We start from the raw sequence: 20336 nt of genomic DNA on the forward strand, positions 1-20336 counted from the left end.
ATATTTTGGAAGCGTTTATTGAAGATGACTGTTGTTTAGTTTTTCTGCGCAGATACCGCTTCAGGTGTTTCCTCATGGGGAATTGCAGATTAGTAATTTCCGCACATCGTCTGCATTTAAAATTTTTTCCATCCTCTGGTTGTTTCCGTTTGTTTTACAAACCCACTGACCCCGAAATTAATTGAAATAAAAAGAGACACAAGCACACACACTACAAACAAAAACTGCAACCGGCAACAAGTTTTGCAAACATGAACTCTAGATGCAGAGAGGGGGGAGGGGGGTGCTGAAGGGGACGGGTAAGTCATGTGAGGTGAGTCTATTGCCGCGCTGCAGGTGCCAAAGCCACAGCTGCACAGCTAAAAAAGAAAAAACAGCTAGAGAGGAAAAACTCTTAGTTATGCCTAGGCCAGCAACAATTTTACATGTCCCAGACCCACTTCGTGAGGTTTAAAGCTTCTCAGAAACTTTGCATCTGTATCTGAAAATGCACAGACATGGCCAAATAAATAGCATCCCAATAACTGTAGGCACTACACCTGTACAAGAAGCCCATCAAAATCTTATTTTACTGATTATTTTTCAAGTTATCTTAGTTGGGCTCAGTTTATACCTCTATTTTAATTATAGTAGAACAGTGATTATTATCAACAAGCAGGCAAAATTGTTCTAAGTAATGAAGCACATTTTTCGAATTTTTCAAAGTATATTTTGAGTGTTTAAAAAAAAAGATATACTAACATATGTGCTATTATTTTAACCTTAACTGTTTCTGCGTCTGCAAACGTAAATATATCTCGGTTTTGTATTTCGTTGTCTTCGTACATTCACCTTTTCTACGGGCAATGGGCTTTGTTTTTGCTTATGCGCCTTGTATTGCGGTACCTTTCTTTTAGCCTTATCTTCTATGCCGTCTCCCTTTTAGCCACCAAGCGACACTTTTATTTCGTTGCGGTTTTCCGGCTCGTTTTTATCTCGCCTCCCGCGATCTACTCAGCGGCGACTTAATTCCTAAAGCAGCAAAACGCAACAACAATTGTCACCTTTATGTCTTTTTAATAATGTTGTTTGGCTATTACCCGTGCCTGGGAAATAGACTCCCCAGTTTTGTGGAACCAATTTGAATGTATAATATTTGATTGCTCCTCAGTTGGAACAGATTGTGTGTTCCGTTTGTCTGTTTTTTTTGTATTACTTGTCAGACAAATTAACAAGCTTTTCTATCGCGAAAATAAGGCCTGTGACAAGATAATTCATTTATTATTATTATTATTATTTTTTATTATTTAATACGTACATTTTAACCAAGAAGTCAACCGCATGCCGAAATAAAAAAATGGGTTTTGTAACTTTTAGGGAAGAGAATTTTTAGGACAAAAGGGAGCTCATTTTAACTAATAATATTTTGCACTATTAATTGGCAGTTTGGTTCTGTATAATACTTCTAATTAGGGACATTTAATAATATGTAATACTAATTTTATTGATATTTTTTAAACTTGTTATCAAAAACTTTATGAGGGGTTCATACCATTTAAAATGTTTTCTTTAATAGCGTAAAACACTGTGATGCATTTGAAAATTCCTCAATAGCTCAAAATTCCGTTGTTAACGCATAGTGGCTGACCAACCCTGAAAACAAATATCTGCCTTGGCAACCATTGAAATGCAATTTGGAAAACGAACGCCGAAAAATACCCAAGCACTTTCAGCTAACCCTTTTTTTTTGGTCACGTTTGAATGGAGCGAGGACTTCTCTAGTTCCACACCTTCAACATGCACTCCAGAAGTTGGGGTTAGTTGCAAAAACGGAATACATTTGGAAATGCAATTTCCACTGCCGCCGCCCTCGCGGAAATTGTGGAAATAGTTTAACTCAAACGGTTACCATCCCATCCCCTGCACCCGAACGCTTCCTTATAGAGCGAGTGGTCTGTAAATCGACGAGTTTGAGTACACAAACGACGTGTTCCCCCAAGCGGAACCGCTGACGGTTATTAAACTGCCTATACAAGACGGAACAAAAACGCAGGGCAAGCGTTCGGGGAGCTCGGGGAAAATACTGCCAACAGATAGCAGCGAAAAAGTTTAAAGAACCCAAAGAAAAGGAGGGTTGAAATAGTTTAGTTCAGGCATAGTTCCGCTCTTTGACATCACTTCGTTCTGGAATAACTTTACGGAACTCTGAACGTTTCTTGCACTGGTATGAAACCAACAGAAACAACTGAAAAACACGCCCTAAATAACGTCTTGAGGTTATTTGTACAAATGCCCTGAAATTTTCTGCTTTGATGAAGTTATTTGTTTAGGGTCGCTGAGCGCAGAAAGTTGGTGTGGGAATTCTGGTTAGATATGATCATGTAATGGAACTTTTAATTGGCTTGCAGAGGCAGAGGAGCCGGGTGATTGTCATATACTTATGTGGCAGTTGACATGTGCCAGGGAAACCAGGGAAGCCGCAGTTCCCCACTCTCCGGAAATGTTTATCCAACCGATCGTAAATCAAGAGAGTTTCTTTTATTTATTTCCCTCCAAAGGTGGATAAAGGAATGAAAAAGCAAAGGTTATATTAAGTTATTTATAAAATTTAAATATTTTGATAGAAGCAAGTTTCCTTGTTCACTTATTTTAATTTTATTTCCTGATCAGAGTTTCTAGGTGATCAGACGTATATATATTATACAATGTCTGGCTATATATTTTCCTGCCCATCTTGACCCATCGCTGTTTACATTTGGCAACGGAAATTTAATGTTTGCCACATCTGCGCCAACTTTTTACTTTTCATTGGTGATTCCGCCTTCGTTTATGACGCTTTCGTGGAAGTTGTAAACCCAGAATCTAATTTTATCAAAAATGCATGCTTGATTGTTTACAGAGAGTCAGAGCCCCCAGAACAGAACGATAGATAAACGACGTCACACTGGAGTCACAACACGAACAATTTTCCCAGAACTGAGACGAGACTGTCCCCCTCCCCGATTACAACCTGTACAGTATGTCACATGATAAGAAGATGTTGGATCGCGAGGCAGTTCGTTCAGTGATTCAGCAATGGAATGCCAATCGATTGGATTTGTTTGCGCTCTCCGAGCCAGACGAAGTGAGTCTGCTTGTCTTGCCTGTCAGCAGGTGTGGAATTCACATAACCTTTTATTTATGCCAACCGCAGAACCTGCTCTTCCATGGCGTTATGCGCTTTTACTTCCAAGATGCTGGCCAGAAGGTGGCCACCAAGTGCATTCGTGTGGCTTCCGATGCCACCGTCACAGATGTCATAGGTAAGGCCAAGACACAAATATAATTGAGTTTTCCCAGTAAATACAAGTTAAATAACTACCCAACTTTCCATACTTTAATTATTGCTTTAATATATTAATATTAATATTAATAACTCCGTGTTCTGAATTTACAATTTAGCAAGCTTTTAACAGTTTTAGATAGTTTTTTATAATGAAATTATTTATGTTGGTTTATTTTATTAAATTTGAAATGAAGAGATACTGATATACTATTATATATATAATATATATTATATATTAATATTAATATGTTATTAATAACTCCGTGTTCTGAATTTACAATTTATCAAGCTTTTAACAGTTTTAGATAGTTTTTCATAATGAAATTATTTATGTTGGTTTATTTAATTAAATTTAAAATGAAGAGATACTGATATACTAAAATATATATTTAAATTTGTAATCTATTATACTCTTTATAAAAGTTGGCTAATGCACTCGATAACTTTGTCCTTAGACACACTCATCGAGAAATTCCGTCCCGATATGCGGATGCTATCCGTGCCCAATTACGCGCTTTACGAGGTGCACGCCAATGGCGAGGAGCGGCGGCTCAATCCCGACGAGAAGCCGCTGCTGGTGCAACTCAATTGGCACATCGACGATCGCGAGGGTCGCTTCCTGCTCAAGAACATTGACCAGAAGACCACTGTGAGTGCCAATACTTAACCCGCTGATCTGTACTAATATTACGATTCTATCCGCAGCCCATCGAGCAAACTGATCTGAACTTCAAGCGAAAGCTCTCGAAGCGTGAGAAAAAGGAGCAGAAGAAGAAGGAGAAGATGGCGAAGCTGAGCTCCGACCCGCCCACCTCCAATGGCAGTCACTTGGGCCTGGGCAACGGGATAGGCGGATCGGGAACGGGATCGGCCCACATGAATGGCAACGCCGGAGGAGGCGGCGGCGACGGCAGCGATGCTGTGGCCGGAAAACTGTACACGGAACTGCCGGAAACCTCGTTCACACGATCGATCTCAAATCCGGAGGCCGTGATGCGGCGCCGGCGACAGCAGAAGCTGGAGAAGAAGCTACAGCAGTTCCGTTCCAGGGACGGTGGTCCGGACACCGGGGGCACCTTGAAGATCTACGGGGAGAGCCTGTGCCAGGACGTGCCCTACAAGACCTTGCTGCTCTCCATCAGAGACTGCGCCCAGGCAGTTGTCCGGGAAATGCTCACAAAATACGGACTGGAGAAGGCCGACCCCCTGCACTACTGCCTGGTTCAGGTGGGATGTCATAAGTCAAGTGAAGATATAGAGTGGTGACCTAGTTTGGACTTCATGTATATTATTCGCGATTAATTGTTTCAATCTGAAACATTGTATCCATTGCAATCTGTTAATTATTCATTTATACTCATTTGTAAGCGTAAATTCAAAAGTCTAAAAGTCACATCTATACAAGCTATAACTTCTATATTGAAAGGCTCTATATCTCCCTGCAAATCTATTGGTGCACTCTTTAATACTACTCCATTTCAAATGCAGGTCAACAGCGATGGAACGGAGTATATACTCGATGATGACGAGTGCCCGCTTTCGATACTCATGAACCACCCGACGTCGCGAGGTGAGTGCTATTCACGTTGCCTGATTTTCAACCATTTAAAATCAATTTTCTTTTGTGGGGGGACTGCTACTTCATTCATAAATATTCACGTAGTATTCTTGGCATGATATCAGCCTTGTTTTATCAATAATTATGCTCGCTCACTCACTCAGTTACCGACTGACTGACAGCAAAAAACGAACAACAACAACAACTAAGCAAGGTGACTGTTGCTATTTATTTTATTCATATTTTTGCAGACTCTTAGACTCGGTTCAGTAGTCGGTTGGCATTTCTTAGCGTCGCGACGGAATTTCTTAAGCTTGCAGTGTTTTTAAAAGTGACTTAGAGATATTGTGTTTTAAAGTAATTAAACTTTCTCTAAAAGATACAAATTTATGAGAAAAAAAATTGTTATTGAACCAGAACAAATATTTTGAGAAAACCTTTAAAAGTAGAGTCAATTTCTTTATTAAAAATAATATTTCTCAAAGAAGATCAACTTGAGTTGAACATGAAAGACGATTTTTGTGAGAAGCTACGTAAGTTGCGATTTATGTTGTATTTTATAAACCATTTACATTAATAGAGGTGAATTAGACTTTTCTTATTTTGAACTTATTTATTTTCGGTTCTCTAAGAATGGTGAATTCATATGTTAAACACTTATCCGCGCCACAACCCTTAGTGGATTCGTCAACCATGCTAGGACTTGTGTGGTGAATATGTATTGTAGAACATTTACCTGTGGTGGGTAGGTCTTAGGTTCCACAAATTGAACGAACGAACAAATTTAAATTAATTTTATTTTATCTTATCCTATACATAGTTTGAAATGGAAATAAAAAAATTTTGTTTAGAAAAACAAATATGCGCATTTCTGAAAAACAGTTTTCTTAAATTTTTTTTTAATTCCGATTCCAATAATTATTTACAAAAAAAATATTAATGCTTGAAAAGTTTGTATTTTGAAACGACACAAAATGAAAGCGGCCTATTTCGTTCATATAATTTTCTATTTGGACACTGCGCAATTAACTTAATGAGGAATCAAAAACTGCAGAGCCAGAAGCAAAAGTACAAAAAAATAGAAAACGTATATATGTGTTTAGGAAAATGTAAATACAACTTGGTGCGGAAATGTTGTGCGCAATCATCTAACATGACCCAACACACCAGATGTCAAATAGAAAGATAAGGCGAATTTACACAGGAAAAACAACACAGCAATTCTTTACTAATGTTGAGAAAGAGGAATTTTTGCTTTGTAAAAATGGATGAATTTATCCACACAGAACATCAAACACGGTTCTTCCTTAAATTTTCAAACATAACAAACCACACATTTCAAAACCTAAGAATTAAATTCGACAGCAACGTTGCACATATTTGTTTGAGTGTAGCATGAACCCACAATTTTACTGGGACCGCTTATAATAAAGACATTGGGTCCTGCACCCAGGACCTCTTGGCAGACATGTAGCCTCCCACTCGGTCTGCTCGTTCTCCCCTGTCTATTTATCCACCTGTCTCTCCTGAAAGTCCCTTGGGCCATTTTAAAGGTGTAAAATGTAAATTGCGACCGCACTTTGCCCGCATTGTTGTCGCCTGACGTCGATGTCGCCGCCGGCATTGCTAATTGGTGGTCGTTTTTTCTTGTTGCCTACTTTTGTGCGCCAGCTTAACGAAGCGAATGTTTGCTTAAAAACATGTGAATTGTTTACCGCTGTGACTTAGTTTCGGCCAGTTTTTGGGCCACAATCAATTTGGGTCAGCGCATTCCAGCGGACAAAAGCAATGTGGGTCATATCTTGGTCTTTGCTATCTCTAGATTCTAGATAGAGATGAAAAGTCATTTTCACGTTTCCCAATGAGCCTTCTACGAAGGGTGTTGTTCTTCAAGATAAACCAAACACAAAACACCTGCGACAGTTTGCTAACTGCATGAAATTCTCTGTCTTCTATGACTTTCCTAGCTATCAAGTGGTTTTTTTTTTTTTTTCTGTTTTGACCTAATCAGCTTAATTGTAGTCGGTTGGTGATGCGAGGCTGGCATTTCTCTTCTTGCCAAAGTCGGGAACGTACGTATTTCTCTTAATATATTTTCAATATTTATTGCCGAGAGAGACGAATTCGGATTCTCTCCAGTGAAAGTCTTCTGTCCCTTTCGCTCTCTCGCGTCCTTTGTGCTTCGGTTGCGTCGCTTTCGATTTAATTTCCTTTTTGTGTGTCTGGGATTCTACTGCACAGTGGGTGAAAACTAATAAATAAGATGAACAAATATATAACTTGACTGGGTAATTTGTGTTCTGTGAAAGTTACTTTCATTTGTAGAAACATTCATTTCCATTTTTAAAATTATTATAAATTATTAACAAGTTTTATAATTGGCTTACCCTTAATATAAATCATACTATAACAATTTAATGGGGGCTGAGTTTCATACAGTATGAAAAATATCTTAAAGTCCAAACTTACATTGAATTGTTGTTAAAGTTAACACAAATATTGCTATAAAAATATTCAATTCAATAGGAGACCCTTTCTTATAAAAGAATATTTCCGCTTATCAAATTTTATTGCTCACTTTGAGGTTGTAGGATATAAACTTCAAACTGTTTCGTTGCGTGTCAGCTGGGAGTTTCCTGCCGGGTGACTTAACCCATTCCACCCTTTTCGATTTGTTTTGGTGTCTCTGGCGTGCGTCAATTTCTCTTCCGTGCGTTCGTCCTGTCAAGGATAATGGCCATACCTTTGCGGCCGCATCGTCGGCAATCCAGCCACCACCTGGTGGGTCAGCAACAGGAATACCGACCCGAAAAGAACGAGTCCCAAGCTCTTGGTCACTTGAACGTTTACCGACAGGGGAAGGGAATGAGCTTTCTTTATAAATTTGCTACACAATACAACATAGGTAACAGAAATTTGCCTCTGACTTTAATGTTAGCTACTTTATCTGAGTAATAATTTAAATTGATCACTTTAAAGTCCTTCTGGGGTGATTAAACAAATTTTATTGGATAATAACAGGCCAATAAAAGTAATTAAATGTAAGAAAACTAACGCTAGTTTTGCAGATGTAACTCTAATTAATTAATTTTAGTGGTTTTGTGGTTTCTCAACAATGCAACAAATATTACAAGTTTCTGAAAATCAAGTTATCAAATTGTTTAAAGATCCTATTCCATATTTCATATATAACAGCTATTAGGAAATGAGGAAAACATGGCGGACATATTTTGTTTATGCTTTCAATTCCTGTTATTGTTGTTTCTTCGAGCGTTCAGTGTCCTTAGCAATGTCGAAGTACCGCCGACCCAAGTCCTAAAGGCGGTAAGCCAATGGAGGTAGAGAATGGCTGGGGAATGCTCCACCAACACACATCCCATTGTCCATTATCTACGCCGTGCACTTCACAGTCACACTTCGCTATAAAATTCACACAGACACATGTGCACTGCAAACAAAACATTCTAAATTAATAAAAACAGATATTAAGTATACGATTAAGTGAGTACTACTCTACTTTAAAGAAGGTTTTAGTTTTGATGTTGATATTTGGTTTAGTGCATATTTTTAAAATATTCGACTCAGCTTATCGGAAATATTGTTCTCTCTGAAAACACTCAAACCGTGTGCGATGCCGATGGCCGACAGAGTTCTCCGAGGAAAAGCCGAATTCCGTATTTTCCGCATTGTGTTTGGGGCAACAGCGCAGGCATTAGGTTCACGTTCAGTGTCAGGTTCAGTCATGAAGTAATGCTGCTCGGGAAAGCACGACGCGGCGCTTTCGGGAAACCCGCTTTCGGGAAACATCGCAGTTGTATTCGAGCTCGAGCCAGGCGCTAAAAGTTCACCGGCAAACAGCGACGGCGGCAACAGTTTTTCCAGAAGATAGAACGATGGCAGGATGATGGCTGGGCGGCCATCGTCGTCGGGTGGTGTCGCGCCTCCTCCTCCACCGCCCACCATGCATACAGAAAATTGTCAAAATTAGAAGCCGTTCAATTGAATTTGCCTTGCCGAGCACTAGCAAAGTGATTTTATCTCCATAGCTTTCGGCTGTTGCGGAGGAGGAGAGGAGTAGAGGAGGAGGGTCTATGTCGTCCACCTAATAGTAGTCATCAGCTAAGAGGTCGCCAAAGAAAGTCTGCAAAATGATGGATTGGGGCATAAGACGTGAGTTACTTTTCCAGGCGGATCCCCACCTATTTATTTATATTTTTCCCCTCCGTTAATGAGCGGTGAGCCAAGTAGCCCTGAAAAGTATGCTGCGGAATCACCGAAAATTCCCCCATGAACTTTTTTTGGCCGCATTTTTCAAATACTTTTGTCAAAACTTTTTCAATTTTCGTTTTCGGGAATTGCGAGTTATCAAGCGGTTGCGGTCTCTCGATGTTGTGCGAATTGAGGTGGCAATTTTCCGGCTTTCAGGAAACATTCAACATGATTGTCAGATTGATTGTGTTCGACATTAAAAGCTTGAGTACTGTCGCCTGACGATTTTAATGGGGAGAGTGTAGATTGAAGCATATTAAAAACAAGGCTATACCACTCGATAAGTTCAACTATCAATAATTGTTAAATATTTGCAAAAATTCTTTGCATATTAACTGAAATATCTTAAAAGCAAGGTTTTTTGTTCTGAAATTATTAAATGTCCTTCATAGCAAGGAAATAAAAAATTTCATTTCTTTAATAATTTACGATACAATTATCTTAATATTGACGTTTTGTATACGCTATGCTAAATGAGTTCTCGTAATGACCTGTTCTAGATTCCTTTTAACCGATTATTAATTTCGGGAATATCTAAGGAGTCGCTTACAACCAAATGGGTCGAGATTTTCGTGCGAATGCATACATTATTCATGGGAACAGAACAGGACGTTGACCATACGCTGATTGTCCTGATGACATTTCCTTTCATGCGGCACAAAATTAACGCTACATTTGCTTTTCCAATAAAAAAGGGGAGGCAAATGCCGACGACAACAATAATCATTTGGGAAAGGACGCAGTAAAACAATCTCGGTTAGAAAGGTCAAACCTAATGAAGCTCAAAAGGCTTCTCCGTAGACTTTGGTCCTGGGCTGCTCATAAATAATTGTGCCCCGCCGCTGAGACGACCACCCACTGTAGTTCCCCTCCCCCCCGTTTTCCACCCCCCTTCCTCCCTGAAGCCGCTTCATAAAGTTTGCAAAATGCAGAGCATAATTTGCTGCTTGAATCTTTCGGGGAACTTGGGAGCTGTCGACTTTATTTCACGCCACACGCTCTACGGTTTCGACCGAGAAGCTCGAGAAGTGCAGTTTGTTTTGAGGCGGGCGCCGCCAGATACTGGAAGCCAGCCTGAAGGTCATCGCAGGTCCCGGTTGTTGTCCTTTACCTCCCCACCCACCCACATGGGTGGGCGGGCTGAAAATGCGCTTAGACATTGGGGAAACGTCACTCGAAATTGGGTTAACAATTTGTCCGCTCTTTGTTTTATTGCCTTCCCGGATTCTTTTTTAGCCTTTTAAAGTGGAAACTCAATTTCATTAGGGAATTCTAAGGAGCTTGAAGGTCACGCTGCAAGAGTTCTGAAACGAAAAAAGTTCTTGCCTTTGCTCTCCCAGAGGCTATTACAATTTTAGTCCGAAAAGTCCTGATCAAATAACCAGAAAAACCTTCGGTCATACCCTTGTAGTCAAATCTAAAATATGTCAGACTGTTTATACTTATATGTATGTACATATTTTGTTCTCAAAACGCACATATATTTTTTAGAAATTTTTTTATTTCCTTACCATTTTTTACAACTGGATGTCTTACGCCTTAAGAGCCAATTTATTTGTCTTTGATTTTGTGTTAATTTAACTTAACTGAGTAATGATCGAACAATTATTTGTTATATTTATCTTATTGGTTAACGATTTGTAGGACACATAAAAACGCAAGAAATATACTTTTAGTTAAGTTTAAAAATTAAAAACCAATAATGACAATTTAGTGCATTCACAAACATTGCTATTCGCCATTAATTTTTTTTTGTTTTTTTTTTTTTAACTTTAGTTGCATTTAGCAAATATAGTTTGTTATTCTGCAGGATCCAGTTTGGTATCTCAAATGTCTGTTGACGTTTCCAATTTCACTCATAGTTCGTGCACAGCCGAACAGAATCAATCACCAGCAGGCATCAACAGCCTGGAGCTGTATCATCATCATTTACATGATGCCGCCTTTCAATTGCCTCGCCAGACTTTTCACTTGGCTCCTGCCATTTGCCCCACAAGTTGGCAGTTAGTCAGACAGTCAGCTACAAAGATGACTAAACGAAATTGTCACAATGCGGACCGAAAATGCTAGTAAGCTCTCAGGACTCTCGAATGGCAGAATGGCAGAGACAAAGGCAGCAGTCAGGAGCAGAGACACATGTCACAGCACTTAAAGAGCGTTAGCTGGCTCCTTGCCAGGATGAATACGTATTCCGTGTTCCGTTCTCCAATTGAATTATTCAGTCTCGTGATTTTACTTTAGCCCCTCTCCTGCGGCCCTTGAGGTTTCTCGCTGAGGGGAAATTGCCTATTTATTTATGAGTCGAAGCGGATTAGGATCCCAAAACGATGCCAGAACGGAAATTAATGGTATTAATTTGAGTGTGCCCGGCCGGCCACATTCCTTGATAGTCGCCGAGCGTCACAACTGAATGAGAAATATGCGAATTCCTTAACTAATCGCCGTCATAAATCTGCCAGAGATAAGGGTTGCACCCCATTTCACCCCGTGTGTCTGTGAAAAACCGGAAAGCTCACAAACCTGTTGGCAAACCCTTGCAATTCGTTGTCGCGATCGCTAGATCTTTGCATTGCTAACTTTTTCGCAACTGCTGCTCCTATAATTCCCAACTAATACTGGCCGTTTTTGCATGAGGCTAGCGCGGATTTCATCAGTCGGCCTTCCTTGTCTTGGGGAGCAGAAATGTTCAATGAACGTATAGTGAGGACATTGCTGCTGACACCAATGATAATACCCCCGCTCGCCGGTCGTTCGCGATTGGCGTTCGGAATTTTTGGACCAGGCTCCCTTACTTTATAGGGAGCCGCCTAATAAATGCATACGCAACTTGATGTCCCATAAACGGCATTCATAATTAAAACAACTTAATTGTGCTATCAGTTAACTCTAGTTTTACTTCATAAAATAAAGTAGCTTGTTATAATTTAAATTACAACGGTAATAACCTTTCATTTTTAACAATTAAACATTTATTTGCCATATGAAGAGGTATATAGAAAAGGCTTTTAAAGCTTTTAATTGCGTTGGATTTTTAGTTAACTCACGTCAGAGTGACATTTGATGGATACTCTTCAGCTCCGTAGGATTTGGGAAAATATTGCCCTGGGTTATGTTGCAAGCTTTGAGTTGCGTTTCGGTTTTACGGCTTGAGAGGTGGAGCTTACCCAGAGCAGAAACCAACCGGAGACCGGAGACCGGAGACCGAAGAGAGCCGAAGAAAGCAGGAAAGTGGTGGCAAGGAATCGCAAGTTGGGCAACAATAAAGACGTTGACTGTGCGATGCTCGTTAGCCGAAAAGTAGCTTCAAGTATATCTCATGTTTTTATGTGCTCACAGGCACACATATATCCTTTGTCTTATGCCTGTGTCTGTGTTCCTTGTTCCCGGTGTGAGTCGGTTGGGCATATTGATTGCCTCAATAAGAGAAAGGCGGCGAGGGAGGAGGAGATCTTGGGTTCCAGTTGATGGAGTGGATTTGTGTGGTAATGCGTATGGAAATAAAAGTGGAAACGGGAGGGAAATGATTGACAGCCGTTTGTGGCTTACTCGCTAAAAGCCCATTATTTCTCCTTTGCTTTTGTAATTCGATAGGTATTTCCACTAGTTGTGAATTTTAATGTTTACAAATGTTTAACTTACATACTTGCACACATCCAGAAAAACAAAATGTTTATACACACAGAACTAAAAATCTGTTTTGTTAATTAATTTTTTTTTTACAAATATAAATCAATACATATCGAGTTAATTTCGGAATTTCTTCTTCAAATTAATCTTTTGTGTTTTGCAATTAATTTGTCATTGTCATTGTCCACCGCTTTTACTCTGCCTCTGCCGAATGTGGTTAGCTGATTCTTTTTAAATTGTAATTTAATTAAAATACATTTTCAATGACTCAGTGCACTCGAACAAAGCTCTTGAATCCATTCAAATCCGCTTATCGCACCCAACTGAATCGGACCGCGAACCCCGAACCGCGACCTTGTCCGCTTTTTCAGTCCGGCAGAGCATCAGCGCATCCATTTGGCTGCTCTGGCCACATCCCGCAGCTGAATGGAAGCCAAAGGATGTGTGCCAGTTCCTTCCTCGCTCTGTATCCTGTGCCGTTAGTTGCTACTGCTAACGTCCTGGTATTGGTATGTGTCATGCAAAGGACCAAAGAGCAAACGCACTTGGGCACAGCCAAACCCAACACCAACACCTACACCTACATACAACAGCGCCGAGCTCAAACACTCGCCACCCACTCAGGAGCACACACACACAGCACACACCCGTTGAAAACATTGTAAACTAAATGTTGTTTTATACACCACTCACTCACACACACAGTCATAATTTACTCTGCTTGCTTTATGGGCGCTTTAGGGTGTGTGTGTTTGTTGTTGTACCTCGCAGGAAGAGGATATATTGGGTAAAGCTATATATTATAGCTAGATCTGAAAAGTGTGCTTTAATTTTTAAATTTTATTTTATTATTTAATGAAACCATTAAAAGGTCTTAACCTAAATACTGCATATCACGTAAAAAGATTTTGAAAGTGATGTAAATATTATTATTAAAATACAAAAAATAATGTTACATAATATTTCAAAAGGCTATTTTGTTGAAGGTAGCGTTTTGCACAAGTTCATGGTTAAAAGCTTTTTATCAAGTTATATTTTATGAAGTTTTTTAGCAAGACTTAGAATTATAACTATTATTTTTACAATTATTAAATATAGTTTTTAAGAGCCCAGGGTATCCATTATTCGAAAAGAATTTGCATAGCGTTCTTGGTGGATTTTTTCGTGTCTTATTCATTCATTCACGCACCCAGTCCGACAGTGAGCTAGTCAGCGAAGGACTTTGCCTTTGCGGCATTGCTCATACGCTCAGTGTGCTCTCAGTTATCCTTGCGCGCTGTCAACGCATTGTTGTGGGCGCCCGGCGCCTGGCAGCTGCCGCCCGAGCCTGACTTCCTCCTTCGTGCCCATACGGTTAGTTTGTTAAAAAAATATTATTGGGAAAAATTAATTTAATCTGTGTCCTTTTTTCTCGCGATTTTCCCTCGCGCGTCGCGTTTGCGGTTAATCCGAAGTGTCGTGCTGTGTGTTTGAGTGCTGTGCGTGTGAGTCCCCTTCCCCTTCCCTTCAGTTTGATGGCAATTCGTTTAATTTCGTTTTTTACGCTGTCTGCCGCCGCACTTTGATTTCAATTTATACTTTGTTGCCGCTTGCCAAGCGCGCAAATTGAATTTTCACACGTAGCTGGCTGTTTCGTTTTTGTTTTGTCCTTTTCTGTGCGGGCTAAAAAGGATCCAAGCCAGGCCATTAATTCGTTAGTCATGCAAAGAATTTAATTTTTAGAAAACCTTTACTTCAACACAAAGTACATGCATTTATAAGGGAACAATCATGCGCTCACTCACTGGTTGCCCAATTCCTGAGGACCCGGCCAAAACAAACAGACAAAAATCAATAAATTTCAGGAGTTATTTACGACAGCTAAACGCTTTTTTCCCCGCGGTCCGTTGAGTGTGTGTCAGTGTGTGTTGGCCATTGAGGGATTTAATTTCAATGGTCAGGACAAGGACACGGCCGAACGGCACAAAAGGACACATTGTCCTGGCTTGTCTGTCGTCATCAATGCCGTTGTCGTGTCCCCAATATCGCGAAGCGTATAAACCCTAAGAAGCAGTAGGGGTCAGTCGAGCTATTTTCAATCCGATTATTTGTTACCCTTTTGGGAAAAGCAAAGCATTGAAAGCAGTCAAATAAAATCACTTTGAAGCGATTTTTAAATACCAAGTAGCCAAGATCTATAACTACTAACCAACTAACATCCTTAATAAAACCATTTGTAAACATTTCCTCACTTCAAATACATTTTTATAAATTACAAATTGAATTACTTTGGTATGGAAAAGATTTGTAGAACAAAACTAAAGAAATTAGTGTTTACAAATGGATTAAAACCATAAAGTAAACTGAGATGAATTTGAACATTAGTTGTAATACCTTTGGAATGTCCTCTTGAAAGACAACCTTGTCCAGTGAGTGGAGGAACGACTCCCTCTCAGTCACGGCCTGTCTGCAAAATCCAATCAAGCTATCAGCTCCTCTCGCTTTCCACCTCCATCCCATTTCCCGGCTTTCCACAATCCCCACTTCCCCACTTCCCCACCAACTGGTCGGTGTGATTTCATTCTTGTTCTTTTTCCCCGTCGTATTTTATTTTGCTCGCTTTGTTGGCTCCTTCAAAAAGGAAGATCCCCTGCTCGCGCCTTTTAGCTTGAGTGTGGCAATTATATTTTTATTGTTTCTGTTGCCAAATTGTCTAGCGAAATTGTTGATAGCCGCCCTGGGCAGCACTTGACTCGAATGGTGGCTGCCCTCCGACGCCGAAGCAGATTGGTCGAGGGGTCCAGGGAGTCGAGTGTGTAGGAGAAGACGTCTCCTAGATAATTTCATTTTGTGCATCGATTACGATAACTTCTACTCGTGGACTCCTTGGAAACTGATGAACTTGTTTGTGGCACTGACAGGGATTCAAATCGTGGGGAAACTTTTAAAAAGGCTCCGACTAAACATTTTTCCAAACCTAATCGGATTGCAACAATTAGAATCATTAAAGCTTGCCTAACTAAAACTTTCCTTAAAAACTTTTTATGCGGGATAATTAGATAATTAATGAAATTATAACGTAATGTTTTACTTTATATTGCGCTCTTTTCGCAACAACCGAAATGTTGTTCATTTGCGGCAGACTGTAATTTCAATCAAAATGTAAGTTTCAAACTTGTTTTAATTGACCTGTCAGAGCGGAGCAACATCCTTTATTTGCTTTCTTTACAGAGGCAACATCGTCCAATAATATTTGAGTGAAGTTTATACAATGTTTGCTGGGGCTTTCTAGAGGATTACACTTTTCCGCCTGTCCACTGCAGGCGTCCGTTTATGGTCGGAGGACGAAAACTTCTCGCATTGAAGGGAAACTTGGCTCATTAAATTTTCATTGTTTTAATTTGCACAACGTGAAAAGCTCCCGTTCCTAAAATGGGAGAAAGGGAAGAGAAAGGGAGGCGGAGTCTGTGTGGTTGAGAGTGTGGTTCGGTGGCTGGTGTTCTTCTCTATGAGGACGTGCCTGGGCGGAGATGTGGCTCCATCGGTTTCCACGGCTAGCAAAGTCAAAGCCGCCACGTTTTACGACTAATTTGGCTAATTTGAGAGCCCAGGCTGCTGCTGCTGCTGCTAGCAAAATCAATCTCGGTCAATTAGGCCAAGCAAAAGAACGCTTTCTCCCCTCCAAAACTCCGACATTAGTTCAAGGAGCATTGAAAAGTTTCCATGTCTAAAATATTTTTTTACATATTGCACTTTTAATTAAATTCTTGGGGATGTTCTGTTCATCTGATGGCTTCCTGGCATGCTCTTCTGCCAAGTTTATAACGAAACTTTTATTTTCTGCCGTTCGTTCGACTAATTAAAAACATCATCTAAGCTGAAGTGCTGAATATTGAATACTCTTTTATGTAGCTTGAATCTTTACCGGATTTTCAACTTTACAACAAGTAATAAGTTTAATGAATACTTACTGGAACTTTTGTTTTTATGATCTTTGATTTACAAGTTGTCTGCCATATTCTTCTTGAAATGTCCCCGATGAGGGTATTAGCCAGGTCCAATAAGAACCTTTTTTCTGATTTATGCCTGCGAAATCCCGTTCTAACCAACTTGGCAGTCTGGCAGTCTGGCAGTCCTGGCATTCCTAGTAGTCCACTTCCCTGGTTTCTAAACGCTTTGGCCATTAGAGCACAAGCTGCGCTAATAAAAATTAATGCGCCCAACGCTCGGTGGCCCCAGTTTCCACTTCTGCCGTCACCCAGGGATTCCACAGTTTTGTGGATTACCAAACGGTCAGGTGTTGGGTTGGGGTGGCCATACCTGTCCTGGTGTGGACTCTGCCCCAGTCACTCAACTCGTTATGCAATTTCCCTGCATTGTTTTTCCCTCAGTAAAATGTGCACCGCTCACCCTTCGTCCTTTGTGCTCTGTTGCCAATTTATTCGCACTTATGCACGTGCATACAGCCACACACATACATACTCACACTCACACTCACAAGGACAGTTGGAGGCTTCACACATGATCCTGGCACGTTGTTGGCCGAATCAATTTCATGGCTCGTTCGTCCACGCCCAAGCCACCCACTGAACCACCCAACCACCAGTGGCGTAGCGTGCCTTGTCGGGGCCCCGTATAAAAAATTTTTTGGAGGCCCTTATATGGAGGAAAAGATTTTTCACAAAAGAAAACAAGAAAGGAAGCTAGCTTCGGCAAACCGAAGGTTTTATACCCTTGCAGTCATCAAATATGTCGAACAAAATACATAACGGCTAAACAACATCGAAGCTAAGATGATTTTTCTATTCATTTTCTATATTTTCGACTATAGATCATATGGGAGCTATATGATATAGTTGTCCGATTTTGATCAAATTTAATTCGTAATTCAAGAGTCGTAAGAAAACTCTATACTCCAAAAATCATACTTGTCTGATGAAAAACAATGATGTTATAATTTTATTTCCGCTATTTCTATATAGATTTTTCGATCTTTCCTATGGGAGCTATTAGATATAGTTGTCCGATTTTTATGAAACTTTTTTATCAAAATAAGAGTTTTTAAAAACTTGATATTTAAAAAATCATGCTCGTGGGATAGAAAACAACGATGTTATCAATTTATTTCCATTAATTCTATATATAATTTTCGATCGCTCCTATGACAGCTATATGATAGAGTTATCCGATTTTGATCAAATTTAATCCGAAATTTAATAACAGTTAGAAAACGCCATCTTGAAGAAATCAAGTCGATCTGATCAAAAACAACGGTCTGAGAATTTTTTATTTCATTCTCTCGTATGGGAGCTATCCGATATAGTCGGCCGATCCGGCCTGTTCCGACTTATAATACCGCGCGCAATAACTACACACCTTTTGGGAAAGTTTCAGCAAGATTGCTTTAAAACTGAGAGACTAGTTTGCGTAGAAACGGACAGACGTACAGACGTTTTCCGATTCTGCTCGTGATGCTGATCAAGAATATATATACTTTATGGGGTCTGAGGTGTCTCCTTCACTGCGTTGCAAACTTCTGACTCAAAATTATAATACCCTTTTGCTCTGCAAGGGTATAAAAAATATTGTGAGAAGAAATATTTATTTATCACATTATATACCCATTTTACAAATAAAAATCAAATTTTAAATATTCACTCTTACACACTATGGGGGCCCCCCGTGGCCCGGAGGCCCCGTATAATTGATACGGCATATACGGCGGTAGCTACGCCCCTGCCAACCACCCAACTGCCGAACCACCCAACGCAGCCCCTCGCTTTGATGGCTTTTGCAATTTGCTCGTTTTCTTGTGTCAACAATGGTGGCAGTGGCAGTGGCGAGTGGCAGTGGCAGTGGCGAGTGGCCAGTGGGTGGTGCTACCTTTCGCCGGCCAAGCTGTTGCCCAAGTAGGAACAATTAAAATGATTTTTCTGGCATCCGTTTGGCACTGCACTTTATCAATGTGCCCCTCGTTTCTGCTTCCCAAATGTCAACTGCCAAGGACGAAATGTTGTTTGCTCTCGTTCGCTGGCCAGAACCGAAGGCACAGGTGCACTTTGAAAAACTACTTTAATTCCCCTTCAAGATATTACGTATTTTGTATAAAAATCACTATTATTTAAATTAAGAAAATGTTACCAATAATATACAAGATTTTCTTCTTATCCAACTTTTCGTGTATTTAAAGAGCTGTTCATAATCCCGAACAAAACAGGTCAGATGTAACGATTGAAATAGTGTGGAAATTGAATTGAACTTTGACCCGTTTTTATTTGTGTTGATGGTAGCGAACAGAAGTCCTGTTCTCGTATGCATGCCGAATGAGGGGCACTACTATACTATACTTCAATCGCCAGTCGAGCAACCTGTCCACCGGTGTCGAACTTGTCCATTTACTGATTGATTTACAATTGTGTGTCGTGCATGGTTTAGTCATAAATTACTCGGTCTGATGAACACAATTATTGGGAGCTGTCGAAGGGAGTTGCGAAGAAGCGTTTTCACGTAGAAAGGGCTAAGAAAATTAAATGCAAGAACCTAAATCTTAGAATTTAATCAGCAAATATTTAAAAGCAACTTTTGTTTTGGCTTTCCCCTTGTGACGTGTTGTTTATTAGAACTGTTTTAAAACGAATATTAACACAATACTGATGTATTCAAACCCTTTATTATCCCCGATCAGCTCCGGCTGAGTTGCTCGCAAGCCACAAGACTACTTTAACTATCCCTCAACTCAACTGCAAACAAGTTGCAATCCAAACAAGGAGATTATTCAGTCAGCCCATTCAAGGTCCTCTCCACACATCAAGTATATGAAGCGTTTTCATGTTTTTGGCTTCCTTTCCTTAAGCTTTGGCTGCCTTTTTGTTTGTGTTCAGTTCGGCAGCCCACATTTTTGAGTTGATTATTCTGTGAGCGCCCAGAAAGTTGCCGGCAAAGTTTTCCCGAACAGCATCAAAACAAGGCAAAGGCGAAGGCGAAGGCGGACCCTTAAAGCCATGTGTGTAAGCCATATATTAATAATAAGTCTGTCCCAACAACGCCGGCAAACACATTGGAGTGCAGATGTGGTTCTTTTGGTTTCGCAGAGAAGGTACCATACAACAGATATACAATTCATTTGGTTTTATACGTCTGTTGTTCTTTTGCCAATTGTCGTTTTGTGAATTTCTGTTTTTCAGTTCGCTTTTTGTTAAGTCTACAAGTAGAAAGCGTTGCTAGATTTCCCTGGAGCTTCCATGCCATTGCCACATTCCCAGCACCGCCCCTTGTTGGCTAATATGTTGCACGTGCCACGCCCATGTCATGCCTTATTTAGCCTGTGCATTGCCCAAATGCCTTTGGCACATGCCAAGTCTGGTCTTGCATCTCGCCATCATCTGCATCTGCATCTCCATCTGCTGCAATTTGCCCCAAAACCATGGGGCAGCAGTGGGGGAGTTCGCAATCAGGGAGGTGTGGCACTGCTGCAACTGCCATCGCATTTTGCATGGTTCGTTAAGCATTCCGTACAATAAACAGCAGCCAAGATGAGGGTATGGAAAGTATAGTCAGTCTTGGCATATCAAATCATAAACCAATTGAGTTAACGGATGT

General features: G+C 40.3%; 1 protein-coding gene and 1 non-coding gene across 4 annotated transcripts in view; both read left to right on the top strand.

Moving 5' to 3' along the window:
• Positions 1-20336, top strand: part of LOC108090146 (afadin) — a 49725-nt gene that overhangs the window by 12800 nt on the left and 16589 nt on the right. For 2 of the 3 annotated variants that reach the window (XM_017188696.1, XM_017188697.1), the window contains exons 2-6: positions 2879-3103; positions 3173-3281; positions 3760-3953; positions 4010-4531; positions 4793-4874. In XM_017188696.1, the coding sequence (XP_017044185.1) occupies positions 2999-3103; positions 3173-3281; positions 3760-3953; positions 4010-4531; positions 4793-4874 (1012 nt within the window). In that variant the 5' untranslated portion in view covers positions 2879-2998. Of the gene's footprint in view, positions 1-2878; positions 3104-3172; positions 3282-3759; positions 3954-4009; positions 4532-4792; positions 4875-8995; positions 9033-20336 lie in introns of those variants that run through there. The other variant, XM_017188698.1, reaches the window with a different exon arrangement.
• LOC122320799 lies at positions 11789-11912 on the top strand. The gene has a single exon (XR_006245842.1). It is a non-coding gene; the product is annotated as a U4atac minor spliceosomal RNA (small nuclear RNA).

This window comes from Drosophila ficusphila, unplaced genomic scaffold, assembly GCF_018152265.1.
Source record: "Drosophila ficusphila isolate 14025-0441.05 unplaced genomic scaffold, ASM1815226v1 contig_791, whole genome shotgun sequence".
In the NCBI taxonomy this organism is placed as follows: domain Eukaryota; kingdom Metazoa; phylum Arthropoda; class Insecta; order Diptera; family Drosophilidae; genus Drosophila; species Drosophila ficusphila.